Genomic DNA, 23,773 nt, shown 5'->3' with positions numbered 1-23,773 from the left:
TTAACTTGCATTTGTGGGTGCAGCGACATACTGTGTTCACAGACATTGGTTTTCAAAAGTGTTTCTGAGCCTATGCAGTGATTTCCACTACAGAATTGTCTCTGTTTTCAATGCAGTGCTGCCTGATGGCCCAAATATCACGGCCATCCATTATTGGTTTTCAGCCTTGTCCCTTGCATACAGAGATTTATCCAGATTCTCTGAAACTTTTAATTATACTATTAACCGTAGATGAGGAGATCCCCAAACTCTTTGCAATTTTAAGTTGAGAAATTGTATTCTTAAATTGTTGCACTTTTTGCCTGTGCAGTCTTTCACAGAGTGGTGAACCCCTCCCCATCCTCATTTCTGAAAGACTCATGTTCTCTGGGATGCTCTTTTCATACCCAATCATGTTACTCACCTGTTGCCGTTTAACCTAATTAGTTGTGGGATGTTCCACCAGGTTTTTTATGCATTATACAAATTTTTTATGCATTTAATGCATTATACATGTTTTTTTTATGCATGATTCCAGCCATTTGTTGCCCCTGTCCCAGCTTTTTTTTTAAAGTGCTGCTGGCATCAAATTCAAAGTGGGGATATATTTTTCAAGATACAGTAACATTTCTCAGTTTCAACATTTGGTATGTTGTCTTTGTACTATTTTCTATAGAATGTCGGGTTCAAATGACTTGCACATCATTGCATTCTGTTTTTCTTTACATTTAACACAGCATCCCAAACTATTTTGTAAACAGGGTTGTAGATATCACGCACAACACAAGAAAAAGGGAACACAATTTTGGCCAAATTGCACTTTTGCCCGGAGTGCTGTTGAATGTTGAGGCTATTGTAAAAACCAAGGTGATTTTTAATTCTTGCCGCTCCTGGCAAAATACGTAAACACACGTGTATGTACTCAAACACACATACAAGTGAAATAATTGTCATATTTATCATAGTCACACTATTAATTAGCTGTATCATCTCTAGATAATTAAGAGAAAGTCATGATGAATAATTTAGGAACATAATTGTGAAGGAACTGTTAAAGTGTCAAAGTTGTGGGTTAGGCAAGGCATCACGTACACTACATTAATTACTCTTTCATAAACATAATATTATATCTGAACCATTGTGACAACTCAGGAGGTGGAACTACCAAATAATTCCACAGGATAATCATTTTGGCGATGGTGAGTAAACAACTCTTTAATGTTATGGTTAACAACCAGAATTATACTCATGAATGGGTGTCTGTCAAGTTCTGATGAGGTGTCATGATGTGATGTTGTTTTCTTCAACACACACTTTCATGACAAAATGTAATGCATTTCCATCTTCCTGAAACTAAAAAATAAACAAAAGAAAGACAATTATTATCAGTGTACTCAGAGACTAACAAAAAGTGTTGAGGACAGGAAATTAGGAGAGTAAATGACAGTAAACGTTCTTTTTTGTTTGTAGCAACAATTTTGGCACAAGCGATTGTGCACCATTTCCCATCATTACTATTACAGAGGTCTTCTCTACAGGAGACAGGAGGAAGAGAAATAAACAAAAAGTGTGATGTAAATAATCTTGTAAGAAGATCTTTTCCTCTCCTCCTCTTTTTCTTGAGATTAGCATTTCAAACAGCCATTGTTTTGCATGTAAGTTCCATCTTTATTTGCATGCCATCACAACCACCATTGCAGATGGTGACTGCTCTACCCAGTGGGGATGAAAAGCTCTGTTCGTGTTTGTGTGCATGCGTGTTTGTGTGCATGCGTGTGGGCGTGTGCGTGCGCGTGTGTGGGTGTGTCTGACATATTCAGACCATTTTTTTCCTCAAAATGTACAGATCACATGAAAACACTGTCTATGCACATTTTGCATCACTAAGACTGAATGCATATAGTAATCACCAGCTCAGCACTTGTTTGTCACTGAAAGACAATGTCCCACTGACAGAACCCAATATGGAATCCTATTGAATGACATGCTGAGCGATTTTTCAATCTGCCCCTCAGTGTCAGGCAGGAGTTGGTTCTCATGGTTAAACCCATTTCTGTGTCTTAGAGGACACGGGCAGAGAAGTATAAAGATACATATTGTATAGTTTCCTCAGGTTCTCCTTTTCATTCACACCACTATTCATGTGAGAGGGCTACTGATTTTGCTATCTATTCCTCATTTCATCCTGGGGACCAACAATCTTCACTCTTTCAAAGCAAAAAGAAAATAGTGAGATGGCCAGGCCAGATTTCTGTTCTCAGTCGATATACTGAGATGGTCTCTTCTACCGCGCCACCTGAAGGGGAAAGAACAAATGAATCCAGGAACTTCTAAGGGAAGGGAAATTAAATGCTGTGTCATCCCATGCCAACAGTCTTCACCAGACATTCATTCTGCTGGTCTTTGCCTAATCCAAACTGCAAGTATTGGACAAGGAAACGATTAAATTAGCTAGTATCCAGTAAGCTTATTTTAGGAATGTGTGTTGTCGATTTTTATTAAGACATTTCTTTTATGCAGTAAATGTTTTGCTGTTTTGCTATTCTCTTTCAGCTTTTCTCACATAAGATGTTTCCCTAATGCATATCCATTTCAAGCTGAAAAAAGCCAAGACATATCTTCGATTTGACATCCCTAAAGGCATCAGTTTGTCCACTGGCATGTAAAACTGTCAGATTGTATTCCATCCAATTAAGATCTCTGTATCCGATGGTTTACATTTATAAAATTGTCTCGTATAATGTTTGTCATTTAGGCCTCACCTTCCACAGAATGAAAATATGAAGCTTGCTTTGTCCTGTGTGGCTACAGGGGTGATCAAGCAGCATGTGTGCTTAAATCTGGGGTCTTTTAAAATCAAAGCAAGGCTTATTGCAAGTACAGTAAATGCATGTGATGTTTCTGCACAAACGCTGTCACTCAATCTTTGCATTAGCTAGATGTGCAAACATAATTAGGCTTCATAGAGAGGGGGCAGAGAGAGAGAGAAAGAGACAGATTGAGCGGTTGGGCGAATAAGAGAGGGAGAGCTTACATTTGTTATTACTTTGTTGTCAGTTTTATCAGAACCATCAGTAATTTCATTGCCTTTAGGTTATTTATCATAATATTTACACAGGGACCACTTGAAAGCATGTATGGATCATTGGTTATTTCCCTGTTGTGTTGCTGTTTAGTTTGCCAGTCATTTAATGATAATTTTCCTGAAAGGTTGGTTTCATGGCCTTCTGTAATGGCAGTTAGATCATTTCTTATTATTACAAGTAATGTAAATTCATGTGACGATTATGTGCAAATGCTGTCATAAAATGTTTTCATTAGATAGATATTAGAATAATTGGGCTTCATTAGAAGGCGGGGCAGGGAGAGAAGGAGAGAGAGAGACAAAAAGCGAGAAAAATTAAGAGGTGGAGAAAGTTCACATTTCCAACTTCTATCAGAACCATCAAACATTTCATTGACTTTGGGTTATTCATAATAATCTGTACACAGGGACCACCTCCAGGCATGTGTGCAGCGTTGGTGTCATTCCTCAGATGTGTCGCTATTTGAAATGCGTGTAGTTTGCTTTTCTTTTAATAATCACATTCTTAAAAGATGGTTTCCCTGCCTTCAGTGGTGGTGGCCCACTTGTCAACCGTGTACAATCATTATTTTGTGTTTCTCAGGGATTCTGTTGCGCTCTACAAACCCCATTCTCACAGCTCTGTAGAGCGGAAAGCACCGTTGTCCATGCAACCTGTGTACGTTTGATATCCAATTGGAGGTTAACGTGGAGGTATTACTGTTGATCCAAACAATCAAAACATATATAAAGGTCTTAGTTTCATTGCTTCTTCCTCTTAACATTCCTGTGCTGCCGTGGAAAGATTCTCACGCGTGACATATTTAATTATATAACATGCACACGGTGCGCCTTAAACATTACCCCACTACACTAAGAATGCATACATTCAAAGTCATAAAGATGTCATTTGATTTGCCATCCCAGCGCATGAACTCACCTTGGTGGTCTTGATTTTGTTTCCGGATGTGCAGGACCATCCAGTGAGATCAGGCAGTACTTTACAGTCCTCTCCCTCCAGACAGGGCAGCATCTGGCACCACCACTTCTCACGCACGATGGATGCTGAAGAGTTACCGAAGAGAAGGCACACTGGACAGTCAATCACTTGAAATTAGATGAGATGTAGTGTGTTGTTTAGAGAGCACTTCAATAAACACCAATCTCTGCCGGGAAAATGGGAGAGATGACCACGTTATGCTGTCGCAATACAAACCCTTGAATTACTGAAACTCTGCCATCTTCTGTGAAGCACCCTACCTTCAACGCAAGAGGGCATTGCCTTTGTTGTACCAGCGACCTGACCAGGGAAGCAGGAACACTTGACCGTTTGAGAGCGCTCCTCGATCTTGTTCTTATTGCAGCAGCGATGGGCAGCCACCACTTCACAAGTACCAGTCTTTACCTGTGATGAGCCTGAAATGGACAGAGGTTAGAAAAGGTGGTTGTGTGTGTAGCAGCATACGTAGAGAGGAAAGAAACCATGAAACTTAAAATCAGACAAAAGAAATGTTAGCTCTTTGTTGTTATAATTTTGTGCCATATGCAAGATGTCAGATCCTCCACTTACATTTCAAACATCTGTGTGGGAAGAAAAATATGCGAGCCAACCAAAAATATATTTGAACAGTACATAATTTAAATCAGTATGCACCAGGCATGCATATAGGTGTAAGATTCTTGTGCAGTTGCCAACATGAAGCTGAAGCTGTAAACTTAAAAATAATTAGACAGTGTTAGTATTCACATCAGTCTGTTTTCTGGACAACAGAGCCCCCGTGTGGACATTAAAAAACATCACAAGGAATATGGTCAAGCTAAACGGAGTGGAAGGGAAGGTGAATGAGACCAGAGGGGTATACTACGAAGGGAGTTCAACCTACTCAGACTTATCTCAGGGTTATCAAGGAAAGTCAGGGTTGACAAACTCTGATCGCCTAAAGTGGTGTCAAACGGGTACTACAAAACAATGATTTCAATGTTTGTTAGTTGACTTGATGTTGACTTACTGGGGTTTGTGTGCGTTCGCCTAAAAGGGGTGCGTTAGGCAAAGCAAGCTCAGTTTCTGCACAGTGGCTCATGCTCTGTCTTCTTTCCCGGAAGAGTGCACATTTAAAGAAAGGTTAACGGTTAAATCTAACACTGTGGCGGCCAGCAAAGACAGGGAGGTTTGTTGGCAGCGTTTTCCGCCAGAGTAAATTCGTCAGAGCAGTGTTCCTTGTCATATGTTCTCTATTTTGGCCTACAGACTCTACTTTTATTTGTAGTATGATTGAGATGTAAGGACAATTAAAATAGTGTATTTAAATATGTGAAAACAATTAAGATAATTCAGTTATGGCTAGACATGGGCACCTCTGAATGACCGATTACTAAAAATGAATCTCTGAAAATGACAGATTAATCACTGTTAATTATTTAAGATCTACTCCATCAAACACCTAGGTAGTAGGGCTACCAGTATTAATTTAATGATCAAATACCTGAACATTAATGCTTTGAAATGACTTCTGTGGATACATTGAATGTATAAGCTGTTGAACTGTTGTGAGCATTGAAGCAAAATGTTGAATGTCTGTAGCAGAAACTGAAACTGAAAGTTGCAAGTAGAAAACAGGAAATCCTATTTAGGCTGTTGCTGGGGTGGAAGAGTAGACTAGGCCTGTGTGTCAGACTAACAGGAAATAGAGGGGGACAGATTAACAACACACACACATAGCCTGGGCAGGGGTGAATTAAGAATAGACAAGACAGAAACCACAAAGGGCAAGACGATGGTTGGGCTGCACCTACACATATAAGGTAAAGAACATAAACTGGACCAATGGCACACATACTTGGCTTCCTCAACCCCCCCGCTTTTTAGGCGTATTGGGAGTATAAATAATACTTGTGTGACTGCTGATCTTCAGACATTGTGGGGCGGCACTCTGTCTCCAGAAGCTTCTGTAATAAATGGAATATACGGTACGGTAATTGACCTGACTCCTGGTGTGTTATTCTCCTTTCCATCAAACCAACTCGGGGAAGTGTTAGACTTCAACACTTCCTATTGACATAGGCCTAACCCCCCGCATGTTCTCCTAGGGGTGCTCTAATGGGGATATGTGTACGGTCAATCGCACCCAAAAAAAATAATCAGTATATAGCCTATGCATATAATTATTTTTTTTGTTTTGACAAAAACCTTATTACTAAACTCTTTTGGTACATCTGGGGGTTGAGACAGCCGTGACATCTCGTTTTGTTCAGTTCAGAATTAGCCTTGTCCCCTCATAAAAGCATTCATTCTTCCGATCTAATCCACACTTTTATGTTATGCAGAAGATTGCGACAGAAGCCACATACCGCTTTAGAAAGCCCATCATTCAGCTTTACCTGTGCTATTACATTTTCTAACGCGAGTGTGTGCATATTTATTGTATGTTGATTTTGATTTGATTGTCTCGGAAATGTCAGATATCATTGGAATTTGATCTCACTGCAATCCTGGGTAGTGAATATATCATAGCCCCCCAATACCTGAATAGAGCTTTCTTTCTTGTGTAGCTCTTTCAACACAACCATTTTTATTCTGTCATTGTATGGCTCTTCCAGTCATAAGCTGTACTAGGCTTCTTCTGAAAATAGTTTTTGATTAGTGTATACAGAATAGCCCTCAGTAGGTCTACACAATGTTGTGTTCATTTTGAGAGGGAGATAGCAAAGATCATATGGAGGCCTGTCACCCTATGTCCATTCATAGCCTATCATTGTGGTAATTGGAGTGGAATTTTAAAAAACAGATTCATAAAAGAACATCATATCTCCATGTAAATGTTTTTTAACATGAACTGCATTATATAAGACTACCCTTTCTCTGACCTGCGATTACATTTTGGTTATGCTTTCATCATGAGGGAAATCTTTCCATCCCTCTTGTAAACAGTGATATTCAAACTCACAACCTTCTGGTTTACAGCCCTACCTCGTGTCAAAATTCCTACAATTCCATTCAATGTTAACAAGATAAAGAACAGTAAAGGTCAGAAAAGCTAGGCATGTTCCTGCTTAATTTGTTTACCTAATTACCTTTTTAGTATAGGGAAGGATTTAGTATGTGTATTTGCTGAAGAGGGGTCATCCATTTAAATTTCAACGAGGCAGGGTTTTCTTCATGTAATCCTTATTAAGTCCCTTATGGTAACTGTAGCCTCTTCCCACAGTTTATGTAGAAAAGCAATGTGTGGCAAGAGACTACATTGATTGTAGCATCAGCATTACGTTCCCATTCTTCCAAGCAGAACAGGCCACAAGCTCTAATTAGTGTTGGCTTTGCTATGTTCCCAGTGGAGCTGGGCTTTCTGGTGACCCAGAGCCATAATGAGTCCAGTGGGGCCCTGAGGCACTGGTGTGGACCGGACTAGATCTGGGCCCCGAGGCACTGGTGTGGATCTAGGACTTACCCGACTGGCCGCGGGTGCCACGGTTACCGGTGGACACTGGTTGGCAGTCGAGGATCACAAGGCAGAGCAACAGGAGGCCCCAGTGTACAGGACATGCCATCTCACAGCTAATAACCTTCATCCTGTCAACAAAGCAGCAACAGAGAGATACGTTGTTAGTGGGGAGAGATGATGCAACGGCCATCACACAGCATGGGGGTTAAACCACTCACATCGCTTCTGTGCCTACAACTACCGCAATTATTGTATTTCTTAAAAGAGAAAACAAATGTGTTGTCGAGGTTTGATTAGATGAATCTTGATTGAGGCATACAACAGTTGAACAATAACCACAAACTAGCTTTTGGGCATCATTGGACAGCCGTTTAAGTCCAGCTGTAACCCCTGACAGGACAGAACGGCCATACTTTCTGACTGTGTCTGCACTCATGGAGGTTGCTGAAACCAGCAAGAATTATGACCACTGGAGCTATGAACTAGAAACTAAGAAACTGAAATGTTGGTAGAATTACAAGATGGATTCATTTACATGAATTATACAATCTCTTCCAGTTTAAGGTTATAGTCTAGTTTGTTCTAGGAACAAGAACAAATGTTTTTCCCCTATTTCAGCTCTTGGAGTTATAAAGGAGAGCACTGACTGACAGAGGCGGCAGGATTGTAATCTTAAGATATGTATGGTGTATTCTAAGCAGTGTGTATAATTCTTTTAGAAAGGAAGCACCACTTCACCAAGCTGTAAAGTTGACAGGGATGGGTGTGTGGTCTTGTGTTTGTGATTCAGTGTTTTGGTATACACTGTGTCCAGCAAAAAAAGGAAACTGGTGGAGCCTTTCACTCGAATACTGTCACTATAATCTAACATAAACATGTACCTTGAACAAAATCCTTCCTATCTGACATGGAATAACAAGATTTGTTTCTAAAAGAAAAACCCAAATGAAAATAGTTTGTGCCAATATTTTAATGTGCTGTTTAAAAAAGTTGCTTTTCATCAAGAGATGTCAGAGTACTAATGTAAGGAAACCTGCAGATTATGTAACGGTGAGGTGACGGACAGCTCCGTCATCTCCCGCTCTTCCCGGATTCCCGTCGCACATGAACTCACCCCGGATTCCTTCATCTGTCTTGTCTCCAATTGTCACTCACACCAGGTCCCAATCAAGTCATTAGTATGTGTTTAAATGTTTCTCCTCTGCTCCCCTCACTTGTCTGTCATTGTTGCATGTCTACGTTGGTTTTGGTATGTGGTCCGTTTTGATTTATACTTTTGGTTTCGTTCACTGTTTCACTGCTCAGTGCTCAGTGTTCATTTTTATTAAAAATACTACATCGACTGCCACTCTGCCACTCTGCCTGTGCCTGGTTCCTTTCCTCTCCATCCCTTGGCAACTCGTGACAGATTACCCCACTTATCTACTTTAAAGTCAGGGAAGAAAAGTATAAAGACTGTCATTTAGCAAACACTTTAGATGGAAGAGTTGTTTCTGATTGCCATCAAAAGCCATTTCCAAATCCTGACATTCCTTCCAGAATTTTAGAGGCACAGGAATAAACAATTCTGTTATAGCAGAGTTGAGCTTTCTAACAACATCATAAATATACAATACAGTGAAAACCTGTGTGAAATGTCCAACTCTGATTCGATGACCTTCGCTACTATACTACTGTAAGACCCAAACGTTTTTTTTCTTCAAATCTACGCCGCAGTAGTGCATGGGGCTGAAAGTTTTTGCCGGACTGCGTAAACAGTCAGCCAAGATGAGCAAATGTCTCTTACTAAGTGAGTGCGTGAGTGAGCGAGCAACCAACAGCCTGCACACCCCTTGTTAAATAGCGTAGTGATTTGAGATGCAGACTCTCATGCAGGGGACCAGTGCTCAAGCCTCGCTGCAGTCAAAGAAAAGTATGCATCAGGATTTGTTCAGGAAAGACAAACCTTTGCTGGCCACAACCTTCAGAAGCTATGTTATAGTAAGCTCAAAATAAAATTGCTTATGCTTATAGTCTGACAATTTCTGGTGAATTTTTGAAGAACACATCCTTGCATGCCTTTTGGGGTAATATACAGTAGGTCCCAACCCCTTGCGCGGTAAAAGAGGAGGGGTTTCCATGAATCACTCGTCTTTTCACCTGACAAAAAAGTCACCTATATTGATATTTATTGTATCAATGTCATTCACGAATGAAAGAAAAACTAATGTTATTGTGCCTTGAAATGAAATAGTTTTGTCAGTGTAAAGTTCATCTTCACTCGCTAGCAATTGCTCAATTCTCATGACTATTCCAAGTAGTTAGATACTAGTAAGCCTATTACTGGCTGTTAAAACGGTCAGTGGCAAAAGCCAAACAGTTCATAGATGATATTTGTGGTGGTGGTAAACTTAAGAAACATTAGTCAGTTTAACACAATACTTGGTGTCTAGCTAAATATTCAAACTTGGCGTGATGTTAATGCGTGACAGAATGATCCATGTCCAGACGCTATACCGACACTCAATACACTTCTAGGTTCATGGCGTAGTGAAGATGCAGCCTCTCACATGGCAGACCCAGGTTCGAATCCAGTAAAGGTAACAACTTTCCTCCCTTCTAATTGTGGGCCGGCCGAACTAGGCTTGCCTGGTTCCTTTTCCTGTTAATTAATCAATTAAATTAGCAAAACAAAACATTTATTTCTCCTGTGCAACCTAATATAACTACTCACCAGGGCTGTGGCTGATATTACAGTACACCCTCCTATGAATCCAGCCTGGTTTTCTGAAAAGATGCAGCTGAGCAATCATTAAGACAAACACAGGTTAGTTTCCAAACTGGGATGGCTCTCACTCATTTATGTAGTGGTAGGACACTTGCTGCCTTCTAGATATTTTGAATGAAATACTTGACAGTGGATAAATTAAAACCATGAAGAACAGGGGCAGCACTGATGTCTGCTCCAATTCTCAGAAGGATTCAACTCATCTAGGCCAGCACCATCTGTTCCAATTTGTTTTACTATGCAAAGAGTGTTCAACAAATGCAATTTAGTTAAACTTTTGTATATTTTACATGACAAAACACATTAAAACAAACAAAAAGGATAAACAAAATTTTTAAAAATCATTGAACACATTTTGAAGCTCTTGAGGGCTTCATATTTTCAATTTTTTTTTTTATATCTCTTCCTCTTCCATCTGCAAATACAGCTCTGCAACAAATTAGGAGACCACTGCACCTTTTTCTTTCCTTTCCAAAAAAGTCGAAAGGGAAGGTTTTGAGTGAGGAACAGAAGGGTTAACATTTTGAGACCACTGCAAATTGAACCCGTCTGTTCCTCACTCAAAACTTTCCTTTTCAACTTTTTTGGAAAGGAAAGAAAAAGTGCAGTGGTCTCTAACATTTTTCCAGAGCTGTATACTAAAAACAGGTATTTCTAAGAAGGCTACTGTATATTAAAAGCATCTAACTGGTATTAAAATATTTGTAAAGATATTTTTAGGGGCATTATAGTTATTTTCCGCAGGGTTTTTGCTGAAAAGGCCCTTTTAACCAGGTGCTGCAATAGTATGTGTCCACTGTAGGAAGCAGGTTAAGAAGCTCGAAAATCAAACTGAGGAAGGAGTTTGAAGGTTAAACGGTTAATTATTCCATAATGCACAACATCTGCAAAATGAAAAGGATAAACCACAGTTGGCATGTGGCAGAGTCATCACACAATTGAAACTGGTTGAATATCAAATAGAGGCCTAGGTGAACAAAAATGATATTCCGATGTCTGGAATAACCTCAGTCTTTTCCCATGCACATGCTTAAAATGTACAGTAAACAGAGCGCAAACAATTAAGCCTATTTTGAGTCAGTTTGGAGCTTGTTGGGGGCTGAGTGACATCATCACCTATAATTAAATGTCTAATATATAAAACACCACAGCAACACAAAAAACCTTTTAACGGCACAAATGGAGCACAAACAAACAAGACTATTTTGGTTGAATTTGGAACATGTTGGGAGGCTAAGTGGCCTCAGAATGACCTATAAAATAATCTTTAATTTGTAAAACATTATAGTGGCACAGATGGGGCACAAACGATTAAGCCTATTTTGTCGAAGTTTTGCGTTGAATAGGAGGCCAACTTTATGCAGGTGTTTCATGCAATGTTTCGGAAAAGTAACCACCCAATTTCAATTTCATAAACTTATGGAGGTAATAATTTATTAAATAATGTTTATGCCAATCCCAAATTGAACAATTCATTCCACAGGGCAGGTTTTGACAGCTTTTGAAGTAATGAAGCAGATCTTAAGGGATACACCGAGATGCGAAATATTTGTTTGGCAGGAACATGGTGTGCGAGCATATGTCTACCTTATTTGACTAAAAATCTAAAGTAATTGAGAATGGGGAAGAAAAAGAACTGTGCATATAAATGTATTATCTTGTAATCTTGTAAATCAAAAACAAAATAAAATATGAACATTTTTAGGGCACACTTAAAGATTGTGCCAGGTATTTTACCAGGTCTGTTGTCAGAAAACATATTGCAGTCCTTTATCTTCCAAACTAAGGACCTAAGGAGAAGTTGCAGTGGAGAGATGAAATCAAAACAAATTTAACAGTTTTTAAGTATAGCTTGCAAAACATCACTCTGAAGCCCAAGAAGATTCCTGTCCTACATTATTGACTACCACTTCATCTTGTAACTTACCTACAAGTAGCTGATCCTACTTGAACCTCCTAGGGACAGAGGCTATTCCATGCAACAGATGCTTTTGGACAATTTCCACCCGTGAACATGGCAAGCCAGAATTGTTAAGCAAATCAGCAAGAATGTTAGTAACATACTTTATTATATAATTAAAAAAATAATTTAGCTAACTAAAGAGTACACATTTCATGCTCACAAAGAGTTCAGTTGCATCCTATGACATTAGTCACCTGGCAACTCCTGGAAACATTCACTGTGTTATTCTTGGTAAGCAGTGTCCAAACACTATGTCTTAATTGAAGGTTGTGGGCCTTTCAGCAGGGCAACAGCCCAAACACACAACCATGACCATCTCACCCTTTAACCACCCTCTCAGCTGAGCACATCTACACCGATCAGTCATAACATTATGACCAATGAATCTCGTTATCATGACACCTGTCAGTGGGTGGGATATATTAATCAGCAAGTGAACATTCTGTCCTCAAAGTTGATGTGTCAGAAACAGGAAAAATGGGCAAGCATAAGGATCTGAGCGACTTTGACAAAAGCCAAATTGTGATGGCTAGACGACTGGGTCAGAGCATCTACAAAACTGCAGCCCTTGTGGGGCTATCAAAAGTAGTCCAAGGAAGGAAAGGCGGGGAACCAGCGACAGGGTCATGGGCGACCAAGGCTCATTGATGCACGTGGGGAGTGAAGGCTAGCGTATAGGGCTGCATAGCCACAGGGTGCCCATGCTAACCCCTGTAACTGCCGAAAGCGCCTACAATGGGCACGTGAGCATCAGAACTGAACCACGGAGCAATGGAAGAAGGTGGCAGACCATGTGCACCCTTTCATGGCCACGGTATTCCCTGATGGCATTGGCCTCTTTCAGTCGGATGATGCACCCTGCCACAAAGCAAAAATGGTTCAGGAATGGTTTAAGGAACACAACAACGAGTTCAAGATGCTGACTTGGCCTCAAAATTCCAATAGAGCATTTTTGGGATGTGCTGGACAAAAATGATCCATGGACGCCCCACCTCGCAACTTAAGGGGACTTAAAGGATCTGCTGCTAACATCTTGGTGCCAGATACCACAGGACACCTTCAGAGGCCTAGTGGAGTCCATGCCTCGACAGTTCAGGGCTGTCTTGGTGGCAATTGGGGACCTACACAATATTAGGCAGGTGGTCACAATGTTATGGCTGTTTGGTGTATTCCTCAAACCCCCTCCTCTAGTCCACAACACCACACAACTGCTCCTACTAGTATTTTAATCCAAACAATTCATTGCAGAAAAACTAGAACAAGGATTTATTCTACATTTAGTGGCAGAAATGAATAATGCAACATGGGGGAAATAAATATTACACCTCTGTTACTGATTCTTCTGGAAAAAAAACGTCTAATGAACTGACAAAAATATTTTTAACAGTCTTTTTTCCCCACAATGCTTTAAATCTGTTACTGTCGGCAAGCAGAAGGTAGTCTACCTCACTGTATCTAGGTGACCACACATCAAACATGTAAAGTGAAGGCACGTCATCATATTCCTTGTGTGACCCTATGGACAAAACTAGCAGCAGATGAACATTAACGCTTTTGTTTTACACCACAATTAATTGCAACAAATCTAATTAGTATTTATCTGATGCTTATTGTCTATGCTTTCATTTCTGATAAATAATCACCAGGGTCCTTGACCACCTGTCAAACAAATAATTAAGAGAATCTGGTTTTATATTAGGTCTATTTCATAGATTGTGCTGGTGAACCACTTTGGAATATATGAATTTACCACTGTTGGCAAGGTTATTTCTTTTTCACTGTGGGATCAAAATCAATAGGAAATGTCTGCTATAACTGCTTGTGAAAAAGATTAATGGTCGCAGACATTTACCAAAACACAAATCGTTAGTTACCGGTGAACTAAAATGACAGGATCCAATTTAGGATTTAGAGTGATTGCTTATAGCAAATAGTATATAGGGTGATTGTGTGTAACATATCCATTCTCTTTCGTGTTACGCGGTATATCACATAATCTCATCCAAATTCGAAGAAGTCAATAAGCTTCGAAACTGAACTTTCCAATAAAGTGTTTAGAATATTATACAAATGCTTCAGCTGACATCTTTGCACTGCCACTTGTTTGCTGACAAACAGAAGCAGTCAGTCCTACACGTTCATTCAATAACAGATCAGCATAATGACATACCTGTATTACAAATTAGAGCCATTTATATAGTTTTGATGGTCAGTGATGATTTTATTTCTTTGCCCTTATAGATGTAGTTTCGGTACTACTACGTACTGTGAATCCCAGTGAAACGTCTGTAGAGAAAGTATCCACATCCACGCACAGTAGGCAGTAAATTCGGCAGGAAAACTGTTCCCTCCTCGGTCATAATTGGTTTGCGTTATGTTTGTCTCTGGCTGCCCGCATCACATTTTGTTCGACAACTGAGACGCAACATCATGACACGTTGTTCTACTTCAAGATGTTCAGTCTCCGAGAAAAAAAAAAGCTTTCTTTCACTGCTGTAGAGAATTGAACTCGGACTTCAGTGCCGCTCTCAGACTCATTTGGAAAATGGGTATCATATCTGCATGCACCCGCAAGGAGGCAACTCGTGTGGACACGATATATCCTTCCCCAGGAATACGTTATTACACAACTGAGGGCACAATACAAGTTTTCACACGATACGGACTGCTTAGCATGCCAGGAGGCTTTGTCATCATTAAAAAACGTAATCAAGAAACCATCTGTTCCCAGATCACATCAAACCTCATTCATCATGACTTGTAAGGACTAAGGAGCTTATGCTGATTGAGCATGTGGATACATCTTATTCACTAGCTTACTCAAAAGTAGGGTATGCATAACAAATAAAGTATTTGGAAGTGTTAACTGTAATGTGGATTATTGTAGTAGAAGTAAAGTTATTTCGAGATTGTAGGACAAAACCTAACACACATCTGCATCTTGTATGATTAGTATCCTAAAGCCGGGGGTACTGTCCATGGTTATGGTCCTCATATTGTGCTTCGTAAAATAGTATTATACAATTTCTTCAGCTGACATCTTTGCACTGCCACTTGTTTGCTGACAAACAGAAGCAGTCCTCATATTGTGCTTAGTAAAATAGCAGTAAATTGATTTAAAAAAACTGGCAAACTAATAAATGATTTCATGAAATTTGTTTCAAATTGGATTCGGGTCACAGTAACCGATAAGTAAAGTTCAGACGAAGAGTCCTGGGATTCCTAAACCACACACATTATCATAATCCCAATGTTATTGAAAATGTCGATGAAGCCACCTTTCTGTAATCAAATGATGACACCTCGGTAGGGTTAGACGTATTTGCGCCATGTAGTGCATGGCCTAAAAAAACCCGACAGCAACACTTGTTAACAAAACATTTTATTGGAGCATTATGAAGGATTACAAATATAAGGAGAAACAAAGGCTATTTTGTGTGAGGGGAAAGAAGAGTCAATTAGGTGCAAACATTTAGGAGTAAAACAACATTTTTAAGAAAACATTAGACTGACTCCACACACTGTTCTGATATAGAACGTCAATGACCGTCCACATCCTCCTAAAACAGGCCAAAACAAGGAAATGGATCTTATATACATTATCAGACTTAAATATATTACAACAAGTCACATCACTTTCACCCAAGGGTTGTTAAATGTCTAGACGGTTTCTGTATTTCTCCTTTGACAGTTTAAGAGGTGAGTTTCAGCTTGAACAGGACAGTCTGGGGTGTGGTGACATCAGCCACTGCTAGTTCCTGTCCATCAGACAATCCCAGTTCTGCAACAGAACATTATAATGTACCAAAAACCAAGCACAGAACATTATAGTGTACCTCACACATCATGCATACAACCGGATGCAATGAAAAACACACTACCTTTCAGGGTTTTGCAAAGATTCGGTCTAGTTCGTTCTTCAATCGAAGCTATGGTTTGTAAATACAGAGTTTTATTTTTCCCTTCCAGGGTTGCTGTGATGGCTGGGGACTTCATTTGTCTGGAAAACAAAATGAAAATGTAACATTTACACAGTTCAGTAATTTAAAAACAGTATTTCCTGTATGAAGACAAAGACGTTGAAGCCAATCGCATTCACACGCATCTGTAAATGCCAGGCCATGCAGATGAAACACAGTTTTCACACTTTTGACACTTTCCAGACCAAAAGCTCAGATCAAAGTCAAGTTTGTACCACATTTACTGATATTCTTTGCTAATTAGCTAGATTCATGCCCAGCTACTGTATATGTATTTGTCAGCAATAGGAAAGTTACAGCTCCCTACAATAACACACAATGCATAGGCCAGGTCTACATGTCAAACGGTCTTTGAAATGTGAGTTAGGTAATAGGCTTATTCATGACATATTGTACAGATGCGTTTATAGCTTTGTTCAGTAGCTAAATACATAGCTTCCTACTAAATTGTAGCTTACTTGATTTTGTTAATTAGGTAGTTGGTGTTATTTCCTCATTAACATTTCATGATGTGATGAAATCCAGTTGCAGGTTACTATTTCATGCTGCAATTTGAACAAATAATATTTTGCTACATTACTGTCACCACTCACTACATGTTTATCTTTACTGGATGGCAAACCCCACACTGAATCAACCTGTTAAAATTCAGTCATGGCAACTGAATAACTATAATGAACAACATTGTATATGTGGGCAAATCAGAGACGTTGACCTTTCAACTCAATGTGCACCGCAAACCCGCACCGGCTGTTTCACTTTCAACACTTTCAACAACACCGGATATTTGCACAGCGCAAAAAAACAGGAAAATGCATGACAGAAAACAATAGTTGGCCACTAGGTGTTTTACTCACAAGGAGGCATTCTCCGTCAGGTACTTCAGAACCTCCTGTAGTTTGGCAGAGGGTGGGAACTGTAGATCCTGGGGAACTTGGCTACAAGCTGAACAGTTCTCCTGTCAGGCCAAAAAGAAAGAGCATGAAGACAAGTAGCTCCTGACACACTTTTCTCCTTACAGCATTGTCTATTAACAACACCAACCTTTAACATGGATGCAGTTGCCTAAAAAAATTAAAAAAGGAAAATACCCTGAACATCCATTCATTCAGAACACTCATGTGGGTACTCAAAACAAGACTAACCTTTCGCTCTGCCTCAAAGGTGTAGGTGTACAGCCCATCCACATCATTAAAAACCAGATAATTATTCAGTGGAATATAAGCACTGCAAAGTAAGAGAGTAGAAATATGAATGTGACAACTAGTATGAAATGTGGAGTGCAATGTAGAAAACAGATGATTCACAGGACTTACCTTGAAGCAATTTTAAAAACCTCTGTGGAGCAGGCCGCTACAACGCAACGAAAAAGCAAAAACAAGTTACACTTCACTTGAACTGGAAAAACATAGCTACTTGTAATCAATGAAGGATTCATTCAGATAAAACAAAAAGACAGTCTGTTTCCTACCAGCTATTACAGCATTAGTTGATGCCACAGCAGGGATAATCCTCTTCACAACACCTGGGGCAAAACGTAAAAATAAATCTTTAATTCAACTGTTGATTTCTGCAACCAATACTTGTAAATGGATGAATGATTCGAGAAACTGAAATTGACTCGTGGTTTTAGCTATTTTGTACATAGAACATAGAGACAGTTTTCCGATGTTTGCAAGACTTGGTGTTATGGTATGGTGCCCCTCACCTTGTGTGAGTCTGTATGTAACTCCGGTGATATTGTAATTAGCAGCTCTCTCCTGGGCCCTCTGAAACACCCACTGAATGTGCTCAGGGTTATCCCCATCCAAACAAACACCATCTGAGGAAAAAGAACCTGACCTGCATTATCTGGCATTTTCGATCATTGTTATGAAGGTATTACGACCAAAGTGGGCAACCATATATTGCAGATATTTCTGCTCCCTCTTAAAGCAATGAAGATGTAGACTAATGAATGAGCTGAGAAATAATAATTAGGATATAACATTTCCACATCTAATTACTAACAAAAATCTTAAGGTTGCCTTCGGGAAAAGGGTTGTTCATGGACGTACCCCCAAAAGGCGTGTCTTTGGGCCACTGTAGCATCCTGACATACTCAATGCAATGCTCTGGCAACCGCGGCATAGACGCAATGGTGCACATGGGGAAATTAATCTGGAAACCAAAACAATGCAACACATTAGAGTATATAACACATACACCAAAGTAGTCAGTAAATATTAACAAAATGACCACACGATGTAGATCACAAAAAAAAAAGAAAAACAGCAGATTTATTAATATATCTGGTGGCTCGGAGGGAGGCTGAAGCACCTGTGGTGGGTACAGTTCCAGGGTGCAGTCTATGCATGCGGTCATTCCAGGAAGAATGACCCGAGCGTTGCCTTTGAAACCCTCCGTACCACCATCGATGAGGGGGATGATGGAACTAGGGTCAAGAACACCATCCTCGTAGCTTAGTAAAGATATCTGTATAATAACAGATCCGTAAGTTAGTACTGATGTTTTACATAGAAACACAGAATAAGCATAGCATATCCAGTAGTTCATATTAAGACATACCAGCATGCCATTCATCCAACGCCTGGCAATGACAGAATCTAATCCACAAACAATAATGTGGAATTCTACAAATAAAAGAAAAAATATTCAGAGACACTGCTATAGGTAAGAAAATGCCCACAATTACTCCACAATGTAAACAATGTTTGCGCTTACGTCTGTAGAAAGATTCATCAAAGTCTTGGATTTTTTTGAAGTGTCTGAGCAGGATATAATTTAAGAAAATTGAGAAAAGAAATACAGAAATGCTCAATATCGGCACGTCCATCTTTTGCATATGTTAATACAATCTGCCGTTCAACATGCCAGTCGCAAAGGATACGGGACAACTTGACATCCAGGGATACGATTGTTAACAAAGTCAGCAGCCACGTCTGCTTTGGGCCGTCCAACATCTTTGGGCCTAAACAGGGTATACAGGTGAGATGCACGTGGAACAGTAAACCTTTAAGACAGCACGTTTCATATGTCCACCTTGAACCAACTACAGCCGTAATTCATCCTATATAATAAATACTATTCCCATTCAAAAGTGTGAGAAAATATTGTCGCCGACCTGAAAAGGAACTGCCTGTTGAGGTTGGAGATATCAATAGTGTCCATGTCAATAACATGAATGTGTCGAAGACCTGACAGGGCCTAGAAGAAAGCAAAGCCACATTGTAGCATATTGATGTATAGAAACAGACGAAGGTAACAACAAAGCATGCATTTACACATGAAAACGGCATATAATATCCCATACCAGATTTTTCAGAAGCTCACACCCAAGTCCTCCAGCTCCAATGACCAGGATCTTGCATGTCTCCAATAAAAACCCAAGGGACTGAAAGGAAAATCAAAGAATTGGTTTGCTGAATGCTTATGTCAATAATTTTACTAAAAGGAAATGTTAGATATTAGGGATTTAACGATATGCATCGTCCCTGGTTCAAATGTTTGAAGGCATGAGCGCATCAGTCCAAACTGATAAAAATATGATTGGAAATACACCCATCAGCCATAACATTATGACCACCTTGGACCACATGGTCTGCAACAATGCTTAGGTAGGAGGTACATGTCAAAAAAGAACATCCACATGAATGGCAGGACCCAAGGTGTTCCAGCAGAACATTGCCTAAAGCATCACACTGCCTCCGCCAGCTTGCCTCCTTCCCATAGTGCATCCTGGTGCCATGTGTTCTCCAGGTAAGCGATGCGCACGCACCCGGCCATCCACGTAATGTAAAAGAAACGTGATTCATCAGACCAGGCCACCTTCTTCCATTGCTCCATGGTTCAGTTCTGAAGGTCACGTGCCCATTATAGGCGCTTTCCGCAGTTATAGGGGTCAGCATGGGCACCCTGACTGGTCTGTGGCTATGCAGCCCCATACGCAACAAACGGTGATGCACTGTGTGTTGTTCTGACACCTTTCTATCAGTACCCGGATTAACCTTTTCCGCAAATTGAGCTACAGTAGCTCATCTGTTAGATCGGACCACACAGGCCAGCCTTGGCTGTCCATGACCCTGTCGTTCACTTCTTTTCCTTCCTTGGACCACTTTTAGTAGGTACTGACCACAGCAGACCGAGAACACCCCACAAGGGCAGCAGTTTTGGAGATGCTCTGACCCAGTCATCTGGCCATCACAATTTGGCCCTTGTCAAAGTTGCTCTGATCCATACACTTGCCCATTTTTCCTGCTTCAAACACATGAACTTTGAGGACAGAATGTTCACTTGCTGCCTAGTATATCCCACCCACTGACAGGTGCCATGATAACAAGATTATCAGTGTGATTCACTTCACCGGTCAGTGGTCATAATGTTATGGCTGGTCGGTGTATATAGGATGACGTCTGAGCGATTACGCCATACAGACGTGGAAGGAGCACAAGCCCAACCACCTTGTTATGATTTTAGAGTTTTACTGCTGGGGGTTTCTATTGTTGATGAATGTATTTATTTGCAATCTATTGCCCTTATCTTTTCTGCTTAAATATTTTAATGTTACCTTTTCTATTTTTATTTTGTTACTGTCTCTGATTCTCACTGCATCATTCCTTAATAAATAAAATAATAATAGGTCCAAACTAAGGTGTTTTTGGACCTAGGTGTTACAAATTGTTGGTCATGGCTAATTTCTAAAGGTAAATAGTTATATACTGTTAGCTCAAAACATTAAATATGCTAGGAGAAGATGATCCATGGGTGATGAGTATCTCAGATAAAAAGTGGGTGGGAAAAAAACGAATTGAGCTGACAATGGTAACCGCAGAGAAGTCAGCTCAGACAAATCTAGCTCAGCTACTGACTACCGTTGGTCTCAGATTTTAATATAGAATGGAAAAGTAATGTATTTGTGCTACAAATGTATCAAAATGTGTTGAATCCAAATCATTCCACTAATCAAACTAAATAATAGTAAATTATGTTAAATAACATGTACCATTCCTGTATTGAGTTGAGCGTGAAAGTAATAATTCACATCCCCATAAGCGTTCAAATTTCTACCATACCTCAGTGCTTGGCTCAAAGTCAGGATGGGTGAATGGGCCGGGTCTCTCCAGGAACTTCTTTACATGGTTCCATCGGCCATCCCAGTCTCCACTGCCCATGTGTTCTCCATCAACAGCCATTCTGCACACCAAGAAAATAGGACACAAGGTGCTCTGCTGCACATATCAATCAGCAATCATCAGAAACTTTAGAAGTGTGATGAGTCAAAACAATACAGCTAGGTCGATAGTGCGCATCTGTGTGGCGGGTAAATTAACATCAGGATAATTTGCAAACTTATGTACAACTAGCAAGCAAAGCAATCAATCCATTATGTTAAAATTTGTACTGCAGATTTAATTAACTGCAGAAGATGCTGCTGTGCCATAAAAACTGGGAACACAAGAGTCAACGATAGCACGGGTTCTCCTCTGACATCCAGGATCCTTCAATTCAAATACCCAGTAGGCAGCTCTGCAAACATTATATTGTCAAAATATGTTTGTTCCTAGGCAAAATATGAATATTTGCCTGCATAAGAAGCTATGCACTTGTCCACTTCTTTGTTCTACTGGGAAATAGAAAGGTGCAAATGGAAAAAGAAGATCCTGCTCTATGAGTAATACGATCATCAGTATTAGTACCGTAAAAAGGTTTAGCCCACATACCATGAAGATGGTAAAAACTGCTCTGTACAATGCATGATGTAGTTACAGGAGGATTATCCCGGTTCTATGAACCAAGCAAGTTTTGCGCGACCCCATTTTTAAATCCGGCGAAGCAACATGGGGTCACGACCCATTAGTTGATAAAAACTTGAATAATTGCTACAACATATAAACTCCGTATGTTTGTAAGAAAATAATTCGTATTTTTACATTACAATGTTTGCAGAGGCCGCTAATATTTTATTAATAATGGTCGTCTGACAACCCGTCATTTCGTCTCGTCTGCCCAGACACTAAGGATCTGCAGCTGCTAGTTAGCTTCTTCTTTCATAGCAGAGGTTGCACTTGCCACACATTCAATAGCCCTATTCCTAATTAATATCTGTCTAACTACAGGAATTGGTCCAATTTCCTAAACTGTGCGAAATGTTTTGAATGAATGAATTTCCATACTATATTAAAAGGCTAGATAGCTCACTAGCTAGTACCGTTAGCTAGCTTTGCAACTCAAACCTGCTGCCAGTTTCAAGCATTTCGTCACTAACTTCTCAGTCAGCTCCTCTATTTTCCTTCTTTTCTTCTCCCTAAAAAGGAGAATAAAAGAAGGTACAATGATTGTTTTACAGCAGCATAATGTCGATTATGTAAGCTAACTACACTATCTATTTTTGTACTTACGGCTCCTCAACATCCGCCATACTTTCACGGTTCCATGTCCCTCCGCTCACTGCCCGTACAGTATAGTGTATTCACGAAAATCAAACCTTGGTTAGCGTATTGATTCACTGTATATAGATTTGCGGAATTCCTGCGCATTTCTATGCACCATAACGCAATTTTGATTCTCATCACCAAAACTGCCCTTGCCCTACTCTCGCGAGAAGCCGAGCTGGCGAGAACATCCTTAATTATTACTTTTTACAGTGACCAAGACTCTTTGGTTACCGCTGATAAGAAAAGTCAGGGAAATACAATTGACAGGATATATGTATATGAAATACTTATCTAGAATATCTAGAAATATCTAGAAATACACTGGCTTGCTTGCTTGCTACTTTCATGTTTACGTTCCCAATGCTGAGTATACGGTTTTCATGTTATCTCAAAAGGTTAATAACTTTTACATTGTTATTTTAATTCATTCGTTTTTATTGGTTTGGGTTGTGGGTTGTCAACGACATACTATTCAGTCACTGCCCCATACAAACCCATATTTTTTATTGTTTAAAACAATAACATACATAAGTACAAAAAGAGGAATAGTCGAATACATTAAAGAATATATACTATGTACACAGCAAGAGACCATACACAAACAAATCATATTCATAAATAATACTACAAGTTTTTATTACCTTTTTTTTTCCTTATTTTAGTTAGCGTAATGTCGTATTGCGTAAACCCATTTAACAAATAGACAGAATTTGGTATAGAATCAGACCATTTACACGAAAAAATATATGGTACTCCTGGTACTGATATTATCATCTATATAATAAATAATTTCATCAAACCCATTCAGTTGCACCAGATAACTGTTTTCATTCCGAAACATTCTACTCCAGATACAGGTAAAAAAAAAAAGAAGTGAAATATCCACCTGTTCCATTCTACAGAAATCACAAGTAGTCAATTTTTTGCTACAATCTTTCTAAAACGTGTTTCACTTGATACATTCTGTGTAACAACATAAAACCTAATTTAGGCCTACTTTATTATTAGTACAATACTTTAATTTGCCATGCCTTCCCCCACTGAGTATCACCATAAATATTGGACCAAAAGAATCGGATGAAAATGCTGTTCCACAAAGAAGATTCCTCATCTGTTTATTATTGTTAACATTTGTTCCTGAGGATAT

General features: G+C 39.6%; 2 protein-coding genes across 7 annotated transcripts; both read right to left on the bottom strand.

Moving 5' to 3' along the window:
* Positions 1 to 705: 705 nt before the first annotated feature.
* Positions 706 to 14,968, bottom strand: LOC105013733 (chemokine-like protein TAFA-4). 3 transcript variants are annotated; one of them, XM_034295711.1, is made up of 5 exons: positions 14,479 to 14,968; positions 7,489 to 7,610; positions 4,304 to 4,459; positions 3,984 to 4,108; positions 706 to 1,332 (listed from the first exon to the last, which is right to left on the bottom strand). In XM_034295711.1, exons 1-5 carry the CDS (start codon positions 14,517 to 14,519, stop codon positions 1,261 to 1,263), a joined length of 516 nt encoding a protein of 171 aa, XP_034151602.1. In that variant the 5' UTR covers positions 14,520 to 14,968; the 3' UTR covers positions 706 to 1,260. The 3 variants fall into 3 exon arrangements, with proteins under 3 accessions (XP_034151602.1, XP_019906961.2, XP_019906960.2); XM_020051402.3 differs by lacking the exon at positions 14,479 to 14,968 and having other exon boundaries at positions 706 to 2,275; positions 7,489 to 9,668; XM_020051401.3 differs by lacking the exon at positions 14,479 to 14,968 and having other exon boundaries at positions 7,489 to 9,668.
* Positions 14,969 to 15,581: 613 nt separating this feature from the next.
* On the bottom strand, positions 15,582 to 22,745 carry uba3 (ubiquitin-like modifier activating enzyme 3). Of its 4 annotated transcripts, none has more exons than XM_020051395.2 (17): positions 22,591 to 22,745; positions 22,426 to 22,496; positions 21,265 to 21,385; positions 19,506 to 19,586; positions 19,317 to 19,399; positions 19,083 to 19,163; positions 18,917 to 18,960; positions 18,761 to 18,825; positions 18,512 to 18,667; positions 18,250 to 18,352; positions 17,901 to 18,014; positions 17,664 to 17,717; positions 17,509 to 17,545; positions 17,338 to 17,419; positions 17,050 to 17,150; positions 16,094 to 16,212; positions 15,582 to 15,993 (listed from the first exon to the last, which is right to left on the bottom strand). In XM_020051395.2, the coding sequence occupies exons 2-17, from the start codon at positions 22,443 to 22,445 to the stop codon at positions 15,905 to 15,907; spliced, it is 1,350 nt and encodes a 449-aa protein (XP_019906954.2). In that variant the 5' UTR covers positions 22,446 to 22,496; positions 22,591 to 22,745; the 3' UTR covers positions 15,582 to 15,904. The 4 variants fall into 4 exon arrangements, with proteins under 4 accessions (XP_019906954.2, XP_010873778.2, XP_010873779.2 ...); XM_010875476.4 differs by having other exon boundaries at positions 22,458 to 22,496; XM_010875477.4 differs by lacking the exon at positions 22,426 to 22,496.
* Positions 22,746 to 23,773: the final 1,028 nt, after the last annotated feature.

Source organism: Esox lucius, chromosome 12 (assembly GCF_011004845.1).
Source record: "Esox lucius isolate fEsoLuc1 chromosome 12, fEsoLuc1.pri, whole genome shotgun sequence".
NCBI lineage: Eukaryota > Metazoa > Chordata > Actinopteri > Esociformes > Esocidae > Esox > Esox lucius.
The sequence above is the reverse complement of the archived record's forward strand: the minus strand, read 5'-3'. Positions and strand labels throughout refer to the sequence as shown.